Source organism: Echiichthys vipera (assembly GCF_963691815.1).
Source record: "Echiichthys vipera genome assembly, chromosome: 9".
In the NCBI taxonomy this organism is placed as follows: domain Eukaryota; kingdom Metazoa; phylum Chordata; class Actinopteri; order Perciformes; family Trachinidae; genus Echiichthys; species Echiichthys vipera.
Genome location: NC_139834.1, coordinates 9,446,252 through 9,470,380, shown reverse-complemented (window position 1 = coordinate 9,470,380; position 24,129 = coordinate 9,446,252). Strand labels below are relative to the sequence as shown.

The following is a 24,129-nucleotide window of genomic DNA, read 5'->3' as shown; positions in this document are numbered from 1 at the left end:
CTTAACAGGATTCAATCTTCGTTTGTAAAGAAGCCTTCAGTAAAGATTAACTAAAGCTGTAAGGTCAATTTAGTGGAGTAAAACAATGCCTAAAAAAACAATATTTGGGGTGGCAGGTGGAACAGTGGTTAGAGCAGTCGCCCCATGTAAAGAGGCTGAAGGTCCTCGAGGCAGTGGCCGCAGGTTCGACTCCAACCAGCGGCCCTTTGCTGCATGTCTCCCCCGCTCTTTCTCTCTCTCTCACCCCATTTCCTCTCTGTCCCATATAATAAAAGGCTTGGAAAACTGTAAAAAAAACAACAAAAAAAACAGCAGTGTTTTCCTTTGAAATATGTGGAAGTAAAAAAAAGTTGCATGGCATGGAAATACTCAAGTAGAAAGTACAGTAGTTGAGCACATTCACTTAATTACCTTTCATGCCTGTGTGAAAGAGAACTATAGGTGCACTATGGTCATTTCTGATATAACTAGTAACAATTTGTAAGACTGGTGGATGATAAGGATTATTTTAAGGTAAATTAGGTCAGGGGCCACATAAATACTGGGCTTGCATAGGAATGCTCACCCAATTTACGACACATTGTACTTTATTGATAACATTAATTGGGATCATAAACCAACCTCTTAGTTGCAATTACTTCTTAAAAAATCAACTAGAATAATGCCATGGTCACTAAAATTGTGTTGATCTTAATGTGAAAACTCACTCTTCATGGAACCTGAAGTTTATGAATTGACACATTTGCTGTACCTGGCGTTACACAGATTCTGCAGACACAGACTTGCGTAATAATTTTTTCTCTCTCGCTGTCCTAGATTATGATAAAATCGTCTGTACGCATGTATGAACTGCCGTAACCGCTTGAGGTCTCTAATTTATGGTACACACAATCGCACTTTTGATCACAGTGTGCCTTTCTTTCAGTGTGAGAAAAACACGTGTCATTGCCTGGTGTGTGCCTAGAAACATTTTCTAAATAAACAGATGTTTTATCTGTCACAAGGAGAGCTGGTGCCGATCTAACTTGTTCTGCGGGCTGGCTTTAGATACACAGGTTGCAAGATTGAAAAGAATGCTGCGGAACACTAGCATACACAATCTACCTCAGATTAAGAAGTTTGACAGTCTGATGTCTCTAGTTTTGAGGAACTCAGAACTCATTTAGGGCTTTAATCTTTGTTGTATATGTTTTAGGCTGTAACTGGTACTTTGATACTGAATTTGTATTTTAATGCACTTAATTCTTTGCATTTGCTTCACTGTAATAAACTGTAAAGCCTTAACTAAAAGTGGGATTTTTGTTCTTACAGGTTGCATTTAGCAATAGCTTTGTATCAGCCCTGTGACCTGTCTTTATCAGTTTAGACTATTCGTAATAGTCTTTAAATTTAAGAAATCACAGGGACATTTAAGATGACTCGTCATTTCCACCACGTCATAGGGCTGTCTTTGCACTTTACAGTCACCCCAAGATGGAAATTCTGTTTTTAGTCAAACTGCTCAGCTGAGTCACCCCTAAAACTTCCGATCCAACTGAAAATTATTTAAAATGCAGAATAAATTTCAGTATGAATGCGATACATATGGATACTGATATTAATACTTTTATTTCCCATCTTATGTTATGCATTATAAGTTTGGTTTTATTAATACTATTATAAAGTGGGTTGTATTGTCCATTATGGCATTCTTATTTTTATGTTCATTGTATTTTCCCTCATTGTAAAACATTGTTCTACATTTCTTGTATGCAAGGTGCTATAAAAAAATGTATTGTGTACTGTTCTCATTTCCTTCTTATTAGGAAAACTAGCGCTCTTACCATCACTTACCACAGACAAAATTGAGCAGAAACTTAACCGTAAAACGATTATCCTGCTGTATAATCTCATATAATCACCTGAAAGCATCCCAATGTGCCAATACTGTGATTGAACTCAAAGGACCACGATCAACAGTCAGTGTTGGCTTGTTTTTAATTCTTCATGACAAAAGTGGTTCACAGGTTAAAGGAAATTGCATACACATAAAAAGTTGAGGAACATCAAATGTGTTATGCGGAGTGTGTGCACATCGTCCTTGAGACCAATTTACACAGAACGCAGACCACATAAATACAGATAAAATATCATACAACAATGTTAATTAAATTATACACAAATCTGCACAGTGAACTAAGTAGAATAAGAAATCCATTTACATCCTTCGAAGCAATATGACATCATGTTAAAGCAGTTTCACTTTTTAGCAAGAGATTTGACCTTCTATGTTTTAGATACATTATGTTCTTGATTTTCTGCATTCATTATTTAATCATACGAGGCATGCTAGCTAAAAAGTGAAAATATTTCACCAAAATGAGATATCGCTTCATTCAGTGCTAACACTGCTTAATGAGTTTCCTCAAAAGGAAATAAAACATACCTTCAACTCTCAAATCACAACTACAGTGTTGGATAGTAGCCTCTATTTAGAAAGTGTGAGTCTAAAAACAAGAGACAAGATCAAAACCAAGGCACTAAAAATAAATCAAATCAGCAGGAAGTGACCTCTTCCACTAAACCACAGAACAGTTGATCTTAAAAAAAAATGGATGTCAACATTTTCTTGCATTCAGTTCTCATTTTTCAAACAGCCGGTTCATAATGTGTGATTGGTCTCAGCAGGTCATTCCATCTGAATTTAAACTGCATTCAGTGAGACAGGTGTTGTTACAGTGCTAATGTTAACTAGAACTACTCTATAAGCAACCTATGTAGGGTTATCAGCAGATACATGTACATCCAAATGTTTTTCCTTGTGTCTTTTCTTTGCAGTCCAGGGCCCCTTGTTTGTGGAGCACCTAGCAATGCCAGGTTATGTCTACGTCTTTGAAATATTTTGTGTTGTAAAATGTATTTATACTCTGTTTTAAGTCAAAATGTGCTACTAGTTTTAAAGCGGTGTGTTATCCTTTTTAAAAGTACGGGACAATGTTATTTATTTTTTCTATAAGCAGCAACTCTAACAGCAGCCTGCTAACACTATTAGCACTCCTAACTGAAAACAATGGACGCAGTAGCAACAGGAGAAGGAAACTAGCTTGTTGTGGGTAATACTAGTTCATTACAACATGCTTACTTTGGTAGCAGATGAAAGCATGGTGACATTAAATGATGGGACACAAAAACATGAGCTCTGTTGCTGTGCTGTTCAAATTAGCGACAGAAAGCAGAAGCTGAATAGGAACTTTTTTATGATTATGTAACCAAGAGAAATGTGCATGACCCAACATGTTCCTATTAGTCTTAGGTAAACCAAGCCATTTAAATTCTTGAATTATGCGAGACAGTTTCTTTTAAAACCCACAGTAGGAAACTACATTATCAGCCAATGGGGTGCTTGCAATTGTGCCACTTAGCACTCACCCTAAAGAAGAGCAAGAAGTATACAGGCACTGTCCTGACCTGGTCTGCATAGTTTGCAAAGTAAGATGCACATTAATGATCTCCCAAATCATGTATCTATTTACTCCGTTTGACCTGAGGTGGTGGGCTTATGGCTGATCTATTGATCTATTTCCATTTATGAAATAGCATGTTTACTGACCGCTAGTTAAAGGGCGTGGCTGATGGGCAAACGCCAAAGAGCCAGACACATCACAGGATAAAAAAAAGGGCATGCAACTGTACCACGAGTGAAAAGGAAGGAACTTCAAGACGATAGCAAGCTCTCTACTTGCGGGATATTGATTATTTTAGTAAGGCTGCATTGTTCTACAAAAACAACTACCTGGGAGAGCTACCACAGATGATCAGACACTAAAAGACGCCAGACAGGCCTGACCAGGATGCCAGACTAAAGGCAAGAGTGTAAAGACATATAGCCTTGAAACAGATCATAGCCTTGGATAAAAGTCTGAGGACAGTTAATACTGCACATGAAAAGTCTCTCTTTCTGTAATAAATACTGGCAATGGTTCACCACAACACACAGCAGCCTTGAACAAGACCAGATGGAAGTTGGATCCACTTGGGACAAGACACGGTCAATGACTTCACAGAGCAATGAGCAGCACATTTGTCTCTTCATCCTTCTCCAGGCTGCATGCAGGTTTCTCTGCTCCAAGCAGAGAAAACCAAGAGGGTGGGATGAGAGGATCTTTTTTTTTCTTTTACTTTTTTTAATCCATGGTTCTGGTGGGTAGACTGGGGAATGTTGCATCATATCTGGGATGGACAAGATGTCTGGAGTCAGGAAAGGAGGAGGGGGCCGGGGAGTCAACATGAAGACAGGTCCTTATGGAGAAGAGGGGGTTTGGAGTAATGGAAGGAGTATTTCAGCGCTACAGAGACAGGGTGAGACAGAGACAAAAAACATATTTAGTTCAAATAATAAATAAAAAAACAAGTGAAAAAGGTGAGAGTAATTAATAAGGAAATATGGATCAATACAACATATAAAAGGATCAGCAAATTAGGGTCTGCAAACAGCTACATGATGTATAAAACATTAGTTCTAAATCTGAGAAAAACAGACAAAATAAAGTGTTGCTTTTTTTTTTTTACAACTTAATGTATATCTACAGATAAAGTAGATTTGTACAGAACATATATCTGGTGGCTACTTTCCCTCATTGCCTGTGAGATGATTTAGAGTGTGAGCTCCGGGGCCTGGCAGGTGTGCCCTGAGGTTTATAACCAGAGCTCCTACTGACATTAATGAGCGGTTCCTCAGTGGTTCTACTTGTGGAGGAGGATAATCTACGCCTAGACTCTCTACAGACCCCAGTCATCCTGGTCTTATCGGGTGGATTGCGAACAGGGAGGGATGTGGTTGTCAGGGCCCCTGAATATTTAGTGTTCAACGCAGAAGAGACTGTGTCTGACTGAAAATTGTTACGGCGTGCACCCTGAACAGAATTAGACCTGTGACTAAACTGCTTTCTTCTTGCCGACGTATCTACGTTTGGTTTTAGATCAGGCTTTTGTTTACTTTCACCCCATGCTTCAGATGTGTTAGGATACACACGCAAAGCTTTAGAAGAGGTTAGATTATCTGTGGATGAAGAAAACAATGAAGACTTTTGCCTAGTGGAAGAGGCAGGTACAACACGAGTTGTAATGAAGGTGTCCTGACGTACAGGGACTGAGGCTCTCCGACCTGACATGCCTTTTCTTGAATCACTAACTTGTGTTTTTGTAACCATTATTTCGCTATTCACAGAACTGGTGGAGCCTTTGCGTGTTGGGGAATAGCCATGACTTAACTCTGTGTTCAAAATATCACTGACACTACGACTTCTAATAAAGGTGGCGTCCCGTGGGAGACCATTGCCTCTGCAAGACCGGCTGCTTGTCTGGATGGGGTTGTCAGGACAAAGAGAGAGAGATGTTCTTACAGGACTTGTGTGGAGACTTCGGGTTAAACCTCGCAGGTGGTGCGTGGCCATTGCAGAGACACTGCCGCCAAGAACAGGGCTAGCCCGCGGACTGCTTCTTCCTGGGGGGCGTGCAGGACTGTTACGAGGGCTCCGTGGAGCCCGGCCCGACTTGGCGGCCAGCTCTTTGGCTCGGGAGCGGCGGGGGCTGCTGTTCAAGCTGTGGGGAGAAAGAGGGGCCTCCAGGTCCTCCAAACGCTGAGTAAGAGCCAGCTTCTGCTGTATGGCCATACGAAGCAGAGAATTCAGTGTCCTCTTCTCGTCCTCGGCTGCTGCCAGCTGCCTCTGCATCTCATCCAACTGGGTGACATACTGGTCACACCTGAGAGATTGTACACAGTGAAAAGATGCAACATGCACTAACAGGCAAAAAATTATGAATGCACAAAGCCAGAGACACACATCACACATGCTAAACATGACTTTTAGTGTGGTAGACCCAAACTTTAAACACCGGCAACTAAAGATTATTTTAATTATTGCTTAATTAATTACAGCACAAAGTGATGTCTTTACACTTGTTATTTTTGTTAAATTATTGAATTTACATTAAAATGAAACTCTGCTTGAGAAACAGGTGCAAAAACAAATCTTACTTGTTAAACAACATCAGTGTATGAGCAAATAATTAATTTAATGTTGATAGCTTACTTATACTAATTTCCAGAAAAATAAAAGTGGTGTGTATATGTGACAACAACATATAATTTGACTAGAGTAAGAGTTTATAAAATCCCTAGTCATCATATACTGTAGAAATGCAGTCCCCCCAGCTGTCCACATGATGGCACCACAAAACTTCATTATAAACACGAGGATCTTTTAAGCTGTAATCTTTAGCCTGTTGCAGCAGACAGTAGCAGCCCTTGACCACAGTCTGTTCTCCAATCCTTCTTAAGGATAATCAAATGCCAGCTCATAACTGTCTGGAGAGGTCCTAGACAGGTAATGCATGTTTAAGAAGTTTCTCTGTCAATTCATAACAAATGCCCTTGCATAACCAGGAAAAGCCAAAAAAAAAAACAACAACCATTAGTTCACTTACTCAACCCAATACACAAACACTCCTCCAAACAATTATCCATGCCAACGGATTCTCGAAAGAGGTTAGTGATTAGTGAGTGTTGTGGTCGGTAAGTGTAACTCTCGACAGAACCTTCCCACCCTATCTAAAATCCCACCCATCTCCCACCGACAATAGACGTCTTCCCTAAGGTGACCTGGCTTGATGGGACAAATCTGTCCTTGCCTCCTCCCCCATCGGCACAGGGCAGAGCATGTGGTTCATAATCTTCACATGAACCAGTGGATTGTCCACAGGCGTAATAAGCATGGTAAGCGTATTACACGAGTGGTAGCAGAAGCTGTACCACAACAAGAGCACCATTACTAAGCAGGAAAAACACGAGCAAAGAGCAGACAATCAGAACCAATTAACACCTATTAGTTCAAATATATTTTAAAGCTATGAAAAATCTACTTTGTCACAGGTCAAAATAAATACAAGTCTTTTTTTCCCTTACAACACAGCTGATAATAATAATACTACACATACACAAAAAAGGCGAACTTACCGACTGGCAAACATGACTCGCAGTGAGGAGAAGGTGGCGGCGTCCTCCTTCAAGGCTTTGAGTTCGTTCCGCAGTTTCATCATGGTTTCTGACACCATGCTCTTCTCTGTCTCATATTTGGTTTTCAAATTGGACAGAGCCAACTCTGCAGTCTGCAATGATAAGAAAGACATTTGCACCATTATATGATACTGCAGCACCATAATTCACCTTTCAGTGTGTTCAGTGGAGTGTGTATTAATAATTCACTTATTTCAAACTGAGAGCACCACCATACCCTCTCTTTTTTGTGCCTCTAATGTATTAGCGTACACTTGGGTCCATAGACTGTATATAAAGATAGACAACGTGTCTCCACTTCTCTCAATGTACAAAATTGAAGCCAGAATATCTCGGATACGGGATACGTTAATAACCTTAGAGAAACCAATGGTTATTTCTGTGACCCAAATGCAGAATGCTAATACATGAGAGGCCCAAACTGGAGCTATTGTGACCTCTGCTGCAAGTATCGTACATCTTTAGTCCCTTGCACATGCACTGCAGACCTGAAATCATCTAGACATGGGCGATGCTGTATGTGAGAACACAAATGTCAGAATCAGCTGGAGCCCTCGTGTACACCAAATGGCACATTTCCAGTAAGTGAGAACGCATCTGACACGGTGAATGTCCTGTTGTGGGCTACAAGTGGGAAAGGACAACTCTGGACTATGTCCATAACTGATACTCCTGACACTGCCCAGAGTTGATATGAGAGGGTGGCTCTATTCTAGATTTTACAACCAAATACCTTAGATGTGATCAAAAGAGTTATAATTGTCATAATTACTGTCCCTTTACTCATGTTCCATATGATTACAACATGTCTTATGTTAAAGAGCAATCCATATCAGAGCTTGGAAGGTAAGGTAAAAAAATATTGCTTTGATAATGAAGACAGTAAAAAAAACTATACAGAGGTCCGTCAAAGGACACACAGACAAGAGTCAATCAAATATAAATATGCAAAAACTCTCATCATGAAATCGTGATTACATCAAAGGTGGGCTAGAAATCAGACTTGAGAGGGTAAACTATAGCATGTGATCACAGCCCAGCCAAACAGATTACCTTGAGTGTTTATGTGTGAAAGGGAGAGTGTTAGCTTATGGAATGAGAAGGAGGTCACGCAGTGCTTGAGCCACGGTAAAGGGGAGGGGGAGGAGGGTTCAACCTCTGAGGAGTGCAACATCACATTGTACTCAAGGTGCAGACCCATGTGAGCCCAAGGGAGTGTCTAGACAAGACACCGACGATACAGGTCGACAACACTGCTTCAAATGTGTCATGATTATGTAGTTATTAGTGAAGACCTGCTCTCTTTGGTCAGGGCCTTATCCAGAATTGGTAAGAAATACTGGGAACAGTCGAAGGACTTGATTTGACGACAATCTCGCTGTACTAGCTGTTCTCAAACAGTGACATAGAAACCAAAATGGAAAAATGTGGGATAGCTTATTTTTAATGAAAAAAATCCACATGTTGGCTTTGGACATTCAAGGATTACATTTTAGAGAAAGTCCCTGAAAGAACTAAAAACATCAAAAGGGAACATTGTAGCGTAGCCAGTGGTTGCTTTGACCTACCTGCTTGTTAGCCTTGAGGACAGTCCTGAGGGTAGCAATCTGTTCTCTCTTGGTGCTGAGAAGCGACTTGAGTTTTAAAACTTCTTCCATGAGGCTTTCAGCATCCCGCTCCGACTCGCCACTGCTGCTGAACCCTGAGTAAGGCATCGCGCCCCTCTGACGACAGAGGTCCACTGCCACCTGAGAGAACACAAGGACAGTTATTCATTATAGTTGGTTCAATGTGTTGGCAAAGAAACATTGTCAGAATCTTAGCATCTCTCCTATAGTGTTAAAATACAGTATTTACAAATACAACATTATCAACAACCTGTTTTAAATATTTTTTAGGAATAGTATTATACACATTATACACATTTATACACAAATTTAAAAAAAGTAGCTAGCCCTGTGAGTATGCTTTGCCAAAGATTTTAAATGGATTAAAGCTGTGTTATACTCTCAGGATAATATATTAATAGTTTAATGCTTATGTAATGCTTTTACATTTACGTGTCACAAAATGGTTTTTTTTGGGCAATGGAAGTCCTGAAAAATGAAATAAATGAATTTAATAGATAACGTTAGTAGTATAGCAGATTAAAGGGGCTTTTAAAGGAGTTATTTTTAATGTGAAAGGAGGTTTATTAAAGGTTGTTCCATAAATTTGTATGTATTTGTGCTCATTCAAAGAAAGTCTAATAAAGGGACGATGACTTTAAAACAGTTGAGTTGTTTTTTATAATGAAAATGTCTTTGTTTCCCTGTCAAAATGGGGGGAATAAATAACAAAAACAACAACCAACATGGTATAAGCTATTAGCTAAACTGTCATTTAAACATCAGTATTGGCACAGAATTTCACAATCAGTGCATCTCTAGTTTGTGTTTCACAATGTAAAAACACAGTTCCCAGTGATCCAGACACAGCAATTTTCTGAAAGTATTCACTGTAGAGGAAGTCACAAGTCAACTTTGGCTGCTGATAATCCAATCCATTCAAACCCACGCACACACACACGTGTCTACAAGTCCCACACCAGGCGTTGGATTTGAGCTTTTTAACTACATCTATCAGTCTGAGCTGAGCATTAGGCTCCGTAAGAAATTTGTGAAGGTCTTTGCCCAGAACAATAGCGTGGTTTCCAGTGATCGGGCCACAAGCTCCTCACAATTGAGGAGCTAGAGAATTTGCAATGGTTAATACTTTCAGTTCACAAACAATCAAGTAGTAGAGTAGCATTAATAATTATCTGACATATTGTATGTGATAAGCAGTGCGCTCTTACCCGGAGGTGTTTGATCTGGCAACGGATGACCGCTACCAAGTTGCGAACATTTGAAGGGTCCCTGAAATCCAGAGTGGGGGATCCAGGGCAATTAGGAGACTCTCCACTGGCTCCTGCACTGTCCACCTCCCCCATAAACTGCAATGCTGAAGCTTTGGAGCTGAACATGTCATTAGCCCGTGGCTTCTTTTGGGAATTGTGCTGGGGGTAGACATAGTGTGATCTCCGTGCACTGCTTCCTCCAACACTTGCCCTGGCACCATCACGGTAGTAGTCCAGGGTGACTCGTTTGGGGGTCAGGTTGTTGCACACGCAGATATGGTGATAGAGGTTGGACAGCTCCTCAGAGAAAGCCAGCAGCTCTTCCTGGGCGACGCTCAAGTGCCCTTCTGAATCAATTGCCACTTTCCGTGTTGCTCCAATCTCCTTCTCCAGCTCGCTGATGCGCTCCTGGTCCTGCTTGCTGGACTTGATGCATTGACGGATCTTGTCAGCCAACTCCTGGGCCTCTGCCCTCCAACGATCCTTCTCCTGCTTGTATCTGTGCTCCAGGGTGTTATAACGAGCTCCGGCCTGAGACAGTTCATCTCGGAGCTTCAGGAGCTCTTCGCTGGCTGAACGCATGCGTGCCTCCAGCACCTCTTTGCTCTTCGTGTCTACCTCATAGTCAAAGACGCCATTGCCACCTTCTCCATTTTGTGTCTCATCGTCTCCCTGGTCGTCTGCCCCCTGGTTGTGCTGCTGGCTGCTCTTCACAGCTTCTAGCTGTTGGGTGAGAGATCCAACCTTGTCCGCTTGCTGACTGAATGCCTGTTTGGACATTACTAGCTGCATCTGCAGTTCCTCCACCTTGCCAACCAGGCTGACCTTCTCTCGTTCTGCCTGGATACACACAAAAAGATAAAATCTTGAGGAGGTGTGAACATATGTCATAAAATACATTTCTTTTCTAAACCAGGCCAATACTGAGTGTTGTTTATTTAGGCATTCTATAACTCCCCCACAGCCCTTATTCTTGCATTTTTTATGTTAAACAGTGGCTGACCCCATTCAGCTCCACACACAACATCTGGTGGGTAGGAGCTTGCCAACCCCACCCCTGATTTAAGTGCATCATGAATAATATATTTCCCCTAGAGGAATGCCAGTTCAAGACAATCTCAATTTCCTTAAGTACCCTTTAGGCATAACTGTATCAGGTGGGAGTGGGACTAAACTATATGGTGAATTGCTAGAAAGATGGGGTGCCAGGTGTTTTTTATGAAAAAAGAAAGTCTTTTTAAAATAGAAAGTCCGTCACCAACATACAAGGGATGTGGTCTAAGACAGGAAGCTGCAGACGTCCTCGTCAACATCTTAGACACACAAACCAACCTGTATGACAACCTCGCTGCTCAGCCTGATTAGAACAGATACTTTTATCTCAATATAAATGCACTTCTGTTCATCACACTGGAATATACAGTATGTGTTCCCTGTTAATGGGTGCAGCAGAAGTGTACAGAATACTAATAATAATCACAAAATGGCATTACCTATCTTGACGTACCTCTTGATCTACATAATACATTTACAAGTAAATATAGGTGTATAAGTATAAGTATGAGTAAATATTGGTCATATGTCTTCTTGTGGCAATCATTTTTCACTTTTTTTGACACGCACTACCATCATTTAACCATGTTTAAAAAGTGACACATATTGTCCAGTTGCCTACCTGTAGGAGTTGCTGTTTTAGTTTCTGACTGTCTGAAAAGTGTAGCTCACTCAGCAGGTCTGACACCAGCCCAGAGGCTGGAGCACGTAGGAATACGTCACTGTTGCGTGGAGTGGAGTAGCGATGGATGAGGCCATTACTTTTGGAACCCCCCAAGTGAGGAGGGTGAGCAGAACCGGGAGCAGACCCAGGACCATTATTAATGCCGCTGTCCTGATCCTCTCCCTCGCCTTCTCCCTCTCCCCCCTGGCCCTCTTCCTGGCTGTCATCAAGCTGATCCAAGTGGAGCTCCAGGTTGCCCACAGAATCAAAGGGGTTAAGGGTCAGGGCGGAGAGCTCTCGCCGCAGACAGTTTTTCTGCTCCCGCTCCTCCTTCAGGGCTTCCAGGGCCTCATCCAGCTGCCTCTCTGCTATCTCCCTCAGCCTTTCTGCCTCCTCCATCTGAGCTCGCAGCTCCTCCTGCTCCTCGTTCTTGTGGGTCACCTCCAGCTTTATTGATTCAAATTCCACCTGAAATGTGATAAGGAGCACAACCAGAGGGCTTTTTTTAATGAGCTTTTATGTTATTTTATGCAACACATCACCACATTCAGCACAAACGTGTTATAATCACAGATGGTTTGAGTAGACAATACATGTCCATTTCTTTTTAAACTAAAATCAACATGTAATATAAAAACTGCCCCTATATGACAGAGTACATACGACAATTTAGGAGTGCAAAACAACAACACAGGATTTTTGACAGGAGACTGTGGAGGCAAGACTAGATGTTATCTTAAAGTCCACTAAAGGATCATGGACACAATAACAAGCCTTGGAACTAATCATGAACAGTTTGTCTTGGCAGAGCTGCAACATACACAGAAGGTGCATCGGCATACGGAACTTGTCTCACACTCTCAGGAATCCAAACAACATAACTACATAATATAGCCACCGACAAATAGTGAACATTGTTTTTAGTGAGCATTTTGAGTACCATTTGAGGTGTTAACCACTACAGAAAATGTAAAAAAAAAAGAAGCATGTAATAATAACCCAGGCCTTGGTTATTGCAAATTAGTTTGATCATCAAAAAGCTAATACATTTTCATGACAACACATAATGTCTCAAAAGCATTCAAAGTAATCCAGGACTTGACAAATACTCTGAAAATAAGAGCCCCGCAGCAACCTGTGAAATTGCTTCACTGAAGTCTTGTTGCCATAGTGCTGCTTACAACTATAATTATTTCTTTACTCTCTGCTGCATACTGCCAGTGAAATATTTCATTGGACCTAATGTCTGGCATTTAGGGGAAGCAGCCATACGGAGAATTCACTGACAAAAAGAGCAGAGAAGAACTGTTTTCCTCGGCTGTGGAAGCTACTTTATTTTCCAGAAGGAACAGCATAACCCCGCAACTGGCCTGTCAAGTCTCTTCAACGTTTGTACGCCAGTTGTAAAGTTATGTCAACAAACATGTGACAGAGAGATTAGAAGTTTGTGGCATGCAAAGCAGTTTTACTCTCATGCAGGAAAGGTAAATGCAGTGCACTACAATGACCATGGGATAGTGTGTTAACAACCACGTACATGTACTTCACAAACACCGAGTTCAAAAACTAATTTAGGAAAATAAATAGAAAGTAGAAGTACTGCCTTGCGGTCGTATGCTTCCTCCAACCAGTTTACATCCAAACTGTCCAGACTTAAGACATAATATACTGTATGTAGCAAAGACTTAGCAAGAATTAAATTTTAAGATATTACGTATATTTCAGCAAAATGTGGATGCTACACACACATCTTCAACCCGGCAGCACAGAAGATCTATAAAAATCACCACAGTTTCTACATTATTGTCATCACTTCAGTATCTGACAAAATATCTCCCCTTCTGTTCCTGATTTATACCGTTGGATAATAGACAGAAACATTATGTGACAGTGAAGTTGGCCTTTTCGCTATCAAATGCCATCACTTCATCATTTTAACCATAATTAGCGTAGGAAATCTTCAGTTATGCCAAAAAGCCAAATATGTGTTTTGTGAGACTACAGTGACCTTGAACTTTGACCTCCATAATCGAATCAGTTCATCCTTGAGTCCAAATTGACATTTGCGCCAGACTTGAAGAAAATCCCTCCAAGGGTTCTTGAGATATCACGTTCACAAGCATGGGACAGACAACCAGAAAACATACTGCCTTCGGCTATGGCTTTTGCCGGTGCAGAGGTATAAAAAAAACAAAAACAATAGGGTGGCATAATGGTCGTATAAATACTTTTTATCTTTATCCATCCATCCATTTACAATTACAGCCACTAGGTAAAAATGACATGTATTTGGTAAAGTTGTAACTTGAGTGAAAACTGACCTGGTTTTCCTTGAGCACAGACACCTGTTTTTGCAGAGATATGTTCTCTTCTTCTAACTCGCTATTGTCCTGCAACTGGCGTAGCTCTCGTACTTTATATTCCTTCATCTCATCCCTCTGATGGCCCTTTTCGGCATCCAGGCACTCACATTCCTGTAGAACACAATCCACTATCAAGTCAGTGCAAAGAACACATTAAACTGCTCAATTACCAACTGTGTCTAGCACAGTTCATTTTACCTGGGAAATGAGGCTACAAAGATAATATATTGTTCCATTGTATGAATCATGACACACCAGGGATTGGTAGTATACATAGTGTTGCACGTTATACCAATCCTAGAAAGGTTTACGTTAACTCAGGCAAGTGTTTACTTTGTGACAAGTGAACTTTTTTCACCGTCAGAGTTGCTCGAGGCAGTCAGGGGTAAATCAGAATCAGAAATACTTAAATCATCCCCAGGGGGAAATGTTTTTCGTTACAAAACTCCAGATATACAAACAACAAATATTATACAGACTAAACATATATTAGAAAAAACTCAAATTAAAATTTACAAAAGCTAACTGTTTAACTGTCACATGTGGTTAACACATCTCTGTATACAAACACAACGTTTACACTGGTGACATTAACTCTACCATAACATGCGCTGGTTCTCACAAGTATGCTGATCAACAACACAACAACGCCAAGAACCTTAAATTGGCCAAAGAATTGTCCCGATAATAACGAACAAGTACATGTTCAGTGACAAATCTTTTTTTATTTGTTATTTTAACAGCTGCATAATCATTTAATTGGTATTATAACAAGTTAAGTAGCTATAAAGCTCAGCAGCTTTAACAAATATATGTTGTTTTCTTACTTTTTAGGTTTAAGTGTTTTATTTAATAAAAATAAAGAATTTTAAGTTCCATATTCTGTCATCTAATATTTTATCCCATTACTTTTGATGATATTTTAGTTTTACGCCATAGTGTCGTTTCAGTATCGGTATCGAGATATTTTAGGCAGGTATAGTAGCGAAGTCATAATTTTGGTATGGTGACAACACTAAGTATACAGTATAACATCAGTATGCAGGTGTACTGACAGAGTGAGCCATACCTTCTTTAGCTGGGTGTTAACCAACCCCAATCTATCGATATCTGCATGGGCATTGCTCAGAGCAAGGCGTGCTTGCTTGAGCTCTGCCTGGACTTCCTCCATGCGTGTTGCCATGGCAGCCTCCTTCGTGGCAGTCTCCTGCAGCAGGTTCTCCTCCCGGCACTCTCCATCAGCAGCTGCACGCTTCTGGCTGCTCACAGAATCTGCAAATGCCTTTACACAAACAAAAAGGATTATGGTAAGGGCAAAAATTGCAGTATCAAGCAGGCTACAGTATTGGAATATTCACAGAGCTTTAAGACTGCGCTACTCATACCAAGGCAAGAAATGTCAACCTCTTTAACAAAGGAAGGGGAATAGTACTTCACTGACAACCATCTTGTTAAACCTGATTATAGTGAGGAAATGGCTCTTATGGTTTGGAAACAAAATACCCCAGACCTTTAAAGAAGCTTTCCCACTGTATTTGTATCTAGCCGATGTGATACAATGAGCTGAATGCATTACACTAAGCACTGTAATAGCAGGCCTTTCTTCACAGCTTGCCATAATCAGTAGCCTTGACACATAATGCATCAACGACTGCAGATGGAAGAACTATCAAGTAAGGTTTTAGATTAAATGAACATGCTACTAAACACGCTTAACTGATCACGGTGGTGTGATTATATAATGATGCTAATTCACAACACATGAGTACGCTCTGCTTTGTTAAAACCCTGCCAAAGCCTGGGTAGGTAAACAGCCAGAACATGAGGTTTATGCAGATTATTAAAAAATAGCTGAAATTCTGTACCACAACGTCCCTCAAAACATAAAGAGCTTTGCTGATAAGTGGTTATAAAACATCAGGATGGACTTGTTCTAATGTTATTTTGGCTCAGAGTTACTGCTTAATATCCAACTGCTTGTAAGCAGGATTTTAGACATCCACATCTAAACAGTTCAATGGAACAATTGCAGAACCACAAATGTGCCCACATGACAGGATTGAATTTTATGGGATTAGCTTCTTATATAAACCAGTTTTTAAAAGCCTGTTTCAACAACACTAAATACACCATGGTTCATCCGGTGCATTTGTGACAAAGAGGAAACAATATTAACCCCTCACACATCAGTCATCCAGAACTATGACGGCACAAGCGTGAGAGAATAAGACTAATAAGATCAGAAATATTTCCATAAAATACAACTTTAAAAGAGAGAAACTGTAACTGTAAGATGTGCTGACCAATTGGCTGTCAAAGTTATCCTAATCACTAAACGGTGTTGTCCCTCTGATGCCATCAGCATCAGAGGACATACCAGAGCAAAACTGACTCAGCGTACAATCACAAGCCTCTTCATTGAAAGTATAACATGAGATCACAGCTGTAACAGAACTGTTATTGTGGTAGCAGAAAGACAGAGTTGCCAAAATGCAATCAAGGGATGAGCAATCAAATTCAAGTCATAGGTCACTGGTATAAAAAGACAACAATGACATCTTTATAGTACTGGGCACACTGCACAAGGCAGCTCATCAGCTGTTAAAGTAAAAATGAGCAGCATCAATAGATAACATTTTAATTTTGACTGCATTAATATTTCGCCGACAGTGTCATGTGACAGCAGGTATTTTAAGTAAGGGTGTGATATAACTGTTCCATTGCATCTTGTTTCATATACCCTGCAATAATGTAACAATATATGACATTTGTTTGAGTATTTGTCATATATAAAGAGCTCAATGATTGCTGTGTGCATTCCTACTGCGGCCGTCTTTCAGCTAGAACGAACAGCAAAGGACCAAGAATATTCTGTGAAATCTGTTATACATGCTGGACGGATGTTTAACTAGTCTTCATCAGACTTGTTTGATGTTGGGTTAAACATGGGTATTTATGAAAGGCAAACTGTGAAAAAGAATGTGTAGAAAATAAATCAGAAGTGTGTTATTGGAAAATAAGACTTGAAATGCTGGGGGATGAGTACTTCACAAACCTAATGTATAAATATAACTAGAAGGCCTTAGGTGTTCCTACCTCTCTGAGCTGCTGTAGCTCCCCTTTGAGGGTTTCGTGCTCCTCTTCCAGCTGCCTGTATTTGACCTTAAGAGCAGCACTTTCCTCCAGCACCACCAGGCCATAGCGGGCTGCCTGTAGCTTCTCCTCTGTGGCCTCCTGGAGCTCCAGAGTCAGCCGCACCACCTCAGTCTTCAAGTCTCCGCTCCCCATCTCGGCTTCCCCTTCTCTCTCTGCTGCTGCACCTGCTGGGTCTGCATCCGCCTCCAGCATCCTTGCTTGGCCTCCAACTTGTCTGCCAACGATCTACTGGGACACCTGCCTCCTTTACTCCCCCACTCTCATTACTCCAGACTACAAAGGGCATAACACAAGAACAGTGATTACGTAAACTTCTTAGAACAGTGGCCGGGCTGGAAAAATAGTTTTTTTTATGAATTATAATGTGGCAACAAATGGGCAATCTACATGCAGCAAGATTAACTTGGGGATTGCTTGAATGGAAAACACCTCTTTCAGCTAAAAAGGCCACTAGACAAATCCAAGCCATAAAATGTTAACTGTTGCGGTTTGTAAATTTGTAGTTCGCAGTTATAACTAAGAATGTGGACCCATAGCTAGCATATTGCTGCTGGACACCATTTTAAATAAGCATCGTCACAAATGGTTCCTGGACTCCCCACAGTTAAAAGCAGGTCACTATTAAAGTAGGATGCAACATCTTTGGCCCTCAACAACAGCAACGTTACATCCCTTCAGAATAAGCTGATAGCTGACTGTTTGCTGCACAGTTGACAGCCGGATAAAGTGTCGTATGTATCCCCTAAGTGCCTTCCACAAAGTAACGTTAGCCGTGGAAACCATATGGATTACGGTTACTTTGGCCACCCTTATTGACTGGGTGTGGCGGACTTCCTCCATTTCCCTTATGTCCTCTCCTTTGACCGAAGATGGAAACACCAGCTGCCGGTTGTCCCGTTGCCAAAATGATGCATCCTTAAAGCATCCGTTTCTCCACAGACCTCAAACTTCGTGGCATCAACAAACAGTAGATTAAAGCAGGGAAATAATTTGGCACCCTCTTACTATTCCAAAGTAAGCTGGTATCCAAAGTTAGACGGTGAATAATATTCTGATAAGGATATAAAATCTAAAGACACCGGACTGTTAACGGAACAGGACATGGCACCGGACAGCTAGCAAGAGTAGTTTTAGCCTAAAGCAGGCAGAAAACGACACTAAAATACAACTGAATAAAAAAATTAGTTAGCTAGCTTCTTGGCTTTGTAATTATATAAATGTACACAGGCTTAACGGGACATACGACAGAACATTAACCGGCTCACGGGCTCGCTCGTTCTCGGGTGGTAGCGTCAGTCAGATCAAAGCTAATTAGCTAACGACCATTAGCCACACTAGCTACTCACCCTGTGGTTCTATTTCAAAGATGGAGCTCGCCAACTGCAAGCAACCGCTCCAACGCCCGCTTGTGTACTTCCTCCGCAGAACTGTCAGCGGCAACGGTTGCTAATCACGATAGTAGCCAGGGGTTACCAGCCTGGGTTACTGACACAGGCGCCTGCCTTCCTCCCAGCCGGTTCTCTGGTTTCACAGGCAGTGAGGTCTGATGATGTCAAAAGCGCGCCGAAAACGTGAAAGCACGATTACCCCCTCTAGCTAGACAACAGAGCAATGCAAGAAACCACGAATACAACAGTTTAAAATACAATTTTGAAATTATATTCAAACATTACATGGACTTGGGAAATAGTAAAGCAAGGGAAAATGGAATTTTAAAAGCCTTACATATTTTCTTTGATTTTTTTTGTTATTGTACATATTGTGAGTATAATTTTGTCTTCTGTTTCTGTTCTGTTCGTCTATTTCTGTATTTGTTTTTGTGTGAAACATGATGAAACAAAGAATAAATCATACAAATATTGATTACATTTATTTTATAATAATAAAAAATAAAAATACAGCTACCATTTATGTTCTACATTTGGGTGGGTAGACATCAACGTTTAACATTAATACAATACATACAACATTTTTATCAACAAACACGAAAATATGAGAAATTATTTTTAATTATTTTTATTGCTCAATCAAAAAGGCAGTCATCATATTCAAGTTAATACAATTTATATACAATATAAACAATGGAACAAGTGTCATCAATAAGAGGTAGATAAAAGGCAAATAAATACAATACAAGACAAGGCAAAGCTAAATCATAATAAATATATTAAAATTAAAAAATCAAATAAAAATCAGTCAGGAAATAAGATATGGGTTGTTTATCAATTCTACAACATTTTACATATTTTTGTATAGTTTTATCAAAAATAAGAATCGTTATTAAGAAACGCCATTTGTGTACAACATATTTCGCCAAAATAATGAGATTATTGTTCCCAAATTCTACCTTTTTGTCCTCCAACTTTATATTTTAATTTAAAAAACCGGAATAATTTTATCATTATAAGTCATCCAATACTGAAAAGCATCCCAAAAGGTTCTAGTTAATGTACAGGAGGAAAAAAGATGTTTCATAGCTTCAATGTCTGAGTTAAAATATGAGAGAAATAATAAAAGACGATTGACGAAGCACACTTCCGCTCGTGCCTTTTTTCTCTTCCTGTTTACTTCCGGGGTGTGTGGCTCTGTGGGGCTGCAGTCTCTCCTGGTTAACAGCGTTAGTTTTACACCATGAAGATCGTTACCTGGAACATAAATGGCATAAGGACTTTCAGGGGAGGCATTAAAATGGCTCTCGATTCACTGGACGCAGATATTATCTGCGTTCAAGAGACAAAAGTGACAAGTAAGTGATGTTTGCGGGGGAAACGTGGAGGCTGTCATGTAACGCACCAGCCAGACGTCTGCTCTGAAATAAAAAGTTAAACCTGTTTCCCCCCACAGGAGACTTGCTCGATGAAAGAACTGCCATTGTTGACGGCTACAACTCCTATTTCAGCTTCAGCAGAGGACGCAGCGGCTACTCAGGTTCAGTACACTGTTATAACTATTAAAAAGCTGCACACATATATGGTTTTCACAAGGTACGGGGAGTGGACATTTGTTTCTACATGTGTAGCAAATTGTGTTATTGTGTTTAAGATAGGATAGGATAGAAATATGAAGCCATTCATTGTCATTAGTTAGTCATTATTATAGTAGTGGGAGATGGATAGGATTGAATAAGCGTTTCTTTCTTCCTATTCATTTTCAGACATGTAAAGTTAATGTAATGATTTTTTTTCCTTTAGCTCCTTTAGTTCCTGTTTCTTTTTATTATTTTATTAATTCAACTGTGTGTCTTTGAATCATGACAGCATGTTAGTTTTTTCTGTTAGCTTATATTTCCCCCAGAACAAGAAGACACAATTACCATAATGAATTAACACGTAGTTATTAGAGCAACAGAAGATCCCTGTTAATGCTACGGCCCAATGTTACAACTGCATTATAGTTGCTGCCTACACTATACAAACTAATTGACCTCCCATACCTAACATGCACAGGGGTTGCAACGTACTGTAGAGATGGTGCCACACCTTTTTCTGCTGAGGAGGGTCTCACAGGTCTGCTGACCAACCATGAAGGGGCTGTCGGATGCTACGGTGACCAGACTGAGTTCTGTAGCGAGGAGCTGCAGCTTTTGGACAATGAAGGCCGGGCCGTTATCACACAGCACAAATTCATGTAAGAAAAAAATATTCTACTTTAAGGTTTCCTTAGGCTAAATGTTTCTTGCATGGTATATGTGCTGTATTGGGTGTCTATTTACATCCCTGTACTCACATCATTAAAATTAAAAAATAGCAACTATAAGCAATACCATTGTGATCTTTACTAGCAGTCAGGTTTTGATCAATTTAGAGTTTCCTCTTACGAATCATGCACTTCTTGGTCAAAACACAACTGTTGATAAAGACCACAAGATGGACTCCAATGCAATTTTGTACAGTGGCTGTAAGCTGTAGATGTCTGTGACTCCGTTTTACCCCCACAGGTGTCAGGACAAAGAGCAAACTCTTACGGTCATCAACGTATACTGTCCACGGGCTGACCCTGAAAAGCCAGAACGAAAGCAGTTCAAACTGCAGTTCTACAAGTTGCTTCAGAGTAGGGCCGAAGCTATACTGAAAGATGGGAGGTGAGAGCATCTGCAGACTGAAAATGAAGATTGTGTTTGCAATGAGGCACAGCTGCATCCTGCATTTAACACTGACATTTTGACTTCGGAACTGTTTTAATTTGTAACAATGCAGCCCTTATATATTTGTACATTTGAGCTCAAGCAACAGCAGTTCATAGTTCATTCTTTTTATGTACAGTCTTATTTTGGACAGTATATCACAAGAGTGTTTGCAACTTACTCTTATTAGTTTTTTTCTGGTCTATTTTTTCAGCCACGTGATTGTTTTAGGAGATGTGAATACATCTCACCGGCAAATAGACCACTGCGACCCCAGTGATATTGTAAGTAAAAGTTAAGAATACTGTCATATGAATGATTTCCAATGTTTATTTTGCTTATTCAATGTCTCACATGGAGTCAGATGGAATCAGCAGCCATGTAGCTTAGCATTAAAGACTGAATACAGGGGTAAACATTTAGCACGGCTCAGTCAAAAGGTAACAAACCCCGCCCACCAGCATATTTAAATCCCATATTTCACCTGTGAAATCTGTACAGAAACCGAAGTGAGAAAAAAAAAAAACAAGTTTCAATATATACTGGCCAGCTGTTTCCCCTGCTTCTTCAAAGGAACAGACATGAGAGTTGTATTAATCTCAGTATGGAAGCAAATCGACATGTTTTACCAAAAGGTAGAACTATTTCTCTAATATTAATGAATAATAAAATTGTGGTGTAATGTTTCTGTGCACGGTGCATTCATATTTTTAATAATAAGACTATCTGCTTTGGGTTTTTTTTCATTACTTAGGATGATTTTGGAGAAAACCCCGGGAGGAAATGGTTGAGTGGCTTTCTGCACAGTGGCAGAGAAATAGAGGAAATGGATAAGGAGGAACCCGATGAAGAATCTGAGGTAACCTCAACAGATCCCATCCACAGTGGAAAATTTGTGGACACCTTCCGCCATTTCCACCCAACTCGCACCAGCGCCTTCACATGCTGGTCCACTCTCACTGGAGCGCGGCAGACCAACTACGGCACTCGCATTGACTACATATTCGCTGACTGCCAGCTAGCCAACGAGCTGTTTGTGGCAGCAGACATTGCGCCAGAGGTGGAGGGGTCAGACCACTGCCCTGTGTGGGGGCGACTGAGCTGCTCTCTCCTCCCCAGCTCCAAACCTCCTCCCCTCTGTACACGCTACCTACCAGAGTTTGCTGGCAAGCAGCAAAAACTCTCCCGCTTCCTTGTTAAGGTTGAACAGAAATCAACTCAGTCTGAGCAGAGGGATGCATTACCTGGATCTCAAGAAGAGGCGGAAAGGAGGGAGAATTTAAACCCATCCAGAGCTGGAAACATTTCCGGTAAAAAACGGTTATTAACATCAGACTCTGTTGTCCCAAAGGGGAAAAAGACTAAGACAGTAAAGACTTCTTCAAAGCCACAAGGCAGCCTCCTCTCCTTTTTCAAACCCAAACTCACAAACATCCCTTCTACTGAGGCCCCTGTCAGGCAGTGTGAAAAAACACTTGAAGTTACTTCAAGGAGTACTGCATCACAGAACTCCCAAAAAGCTGCGTCCACTACTAGCGGGGATACATCCTCGGTCACAAGCAGCAAATCTGAAGTCTATGACGACTCAACACAGCTGTGCACCATCAGCACCACAGAGGAAAATGACAAACAGATGAAGACAAAACATTTAACCCCGCAGCCCTCTGTGGGACGCCAAGATGTCAAAAAAGGGGCATCGTTAGTGTTTTGGAAGTCAGTGCTTCATGGACCTCCGCCACCACCTTCCTGTAAGGTCCACGGGGAACCCTGTGTGCTCCGTACGGTGAAAAAGGAGGGGCCAAACATGGGCAAACAGTTCTTTGTGTGTGCCCGTCCTCAGGGACATGCCTCCAACCCAGAGGCTCGGTGTAATTTCTTTGCATGGGTTGACAAGGGGAAATGACATGTTTACTGTATTGACCGTAAGTTGTTTTTCCTGACTCGTCTGTTACATCTCTAGTTCAAATAAGTACTGTAAGACTACTACACGGATGTCTCATTTCACATTCATTTTAATGTTGACTATGTTTTCTAAATAATAAAACAGCTGTTTTCTATTACTTTGAGGTTGATTCTATTTATTTTTGGAGCTGAAAGAATTAGATAATTTATCTTCAACAATTTTGATAACTTTTTAAGCAAAATGCTTAATATCAGGGAACATTGGCAACATCTCTCAGTTTTATATCATTGCGATTGAATATCTCAGAGTTTTGAAATGTTTGTTGGACAAACAACAAGCTATTTAGAGACATCACTTATTGTGGTTTGTATTTCCCACTATCTCCTGACACTTTACAGACTGATTTATCAGTCAATTGTCATCATAATCAACGGATGAATCAATTAATATTTGAAAATAGTTGCAGTCCTAGTTGTTCTCATGATGACTGATATCTAGAACATATACAGTAGAGTGTCCTGTGTAGAATTGAATGAGTGCCCACTAGATGGCAGTGGAGCTGATGAGAAAAGCTGAAGCGCTGAAGAAATGACAAGTAACTTTCCACTGCTGACACTACCGGCCACATTATAACCACGTTGTAATGCAGAGTATTTAAATCAGGATGTAGTTTTGATTTGTCAGCTGTAGGCATTTACATTCAATTGGAAACACTGCTTGAATAGTCCTAAATTCTCCTGTGGTAAAGTACTAGGATAAATGCTCACAGTGTCCACATATATACCTTTAATGAACAGTGTTTTATAAAGTAACAGAACACCACGTGTGACCCGGATCAGCCTGCAGGAACAGGGAGGGGCTTGGCCCTATGACATGGCAGGAAATGTCTTTAACGCGGGGAAATTACTACCTCTCTCCTTCCCCCATTTTTTTCC

The 24,129-nt window shown here is 40.6% G+C and overlaps 2 protein-coding genes across 2 annotated transcripts; one reads left to right on the top strand and one right to left on the bottom strand.

Moving 5' to 3' along the window:
• Positions 1-2,064: 2,064 nt before the first annotated feature.
• On the bottom strand, positions 2,065-18,681 carry LOC310951557 (protein bicaudal D homolog 2). Its single transcript, XM_083919840.1, has 10 exons — positions 18,515-18,681; positions 17,109-17,441; positions 15,082-15,294; positions 13,971-14,123; positions 11,608-12,117; positions 9,891-10,772; positions 8,623-8,802; positions 6,995-7,146; positions 5,382-5,742; positions 2,065-4,325 (listed from the first exon to the last, which is right to left on the bottom strand). The coding sequence occupies exons 2-10, from the start codon at positions 17,358-17,360 to the stop codon at positions 4,320-4,322; spliced, it is 2,709 nt and encodes a 902-aa protein (XP_083775966.1). The 5' UTR covers positions 17,361-17,441; positions 18,515-18,681; the 3' UTR covers positions 2,065-4,319.
• An 869-nt stretch (positions 18,682-19,550) lies between these two features.
• On the top strand, positions 19,551-23,198 carry apex2 (APEX nuclease (apurinic/apyrimidinic endonuclease) 2). Its single transcript, XM_083920669.1, has 6 exons — positions 19,551-19,914; positions 20,013-20,096; positions 20,615-20,795; positions 21,106-21,249; positions 21,506-21,575; positions 22,046-23,198. The coding sequence occupies exons 1-6, from the start codon at positions 19,800-19,802 to the stop codon at positions 23,192-23,194; spliced, it is 1,743 nt and encodes a 580-aa protein (XP_083776795.1). The 5' UTR covers positions 19,551-19,799; the 3' UTR covers positions 23,195-23,198.
• Positions 23,199-24,129: the final 931 nt, after the last annotated feature.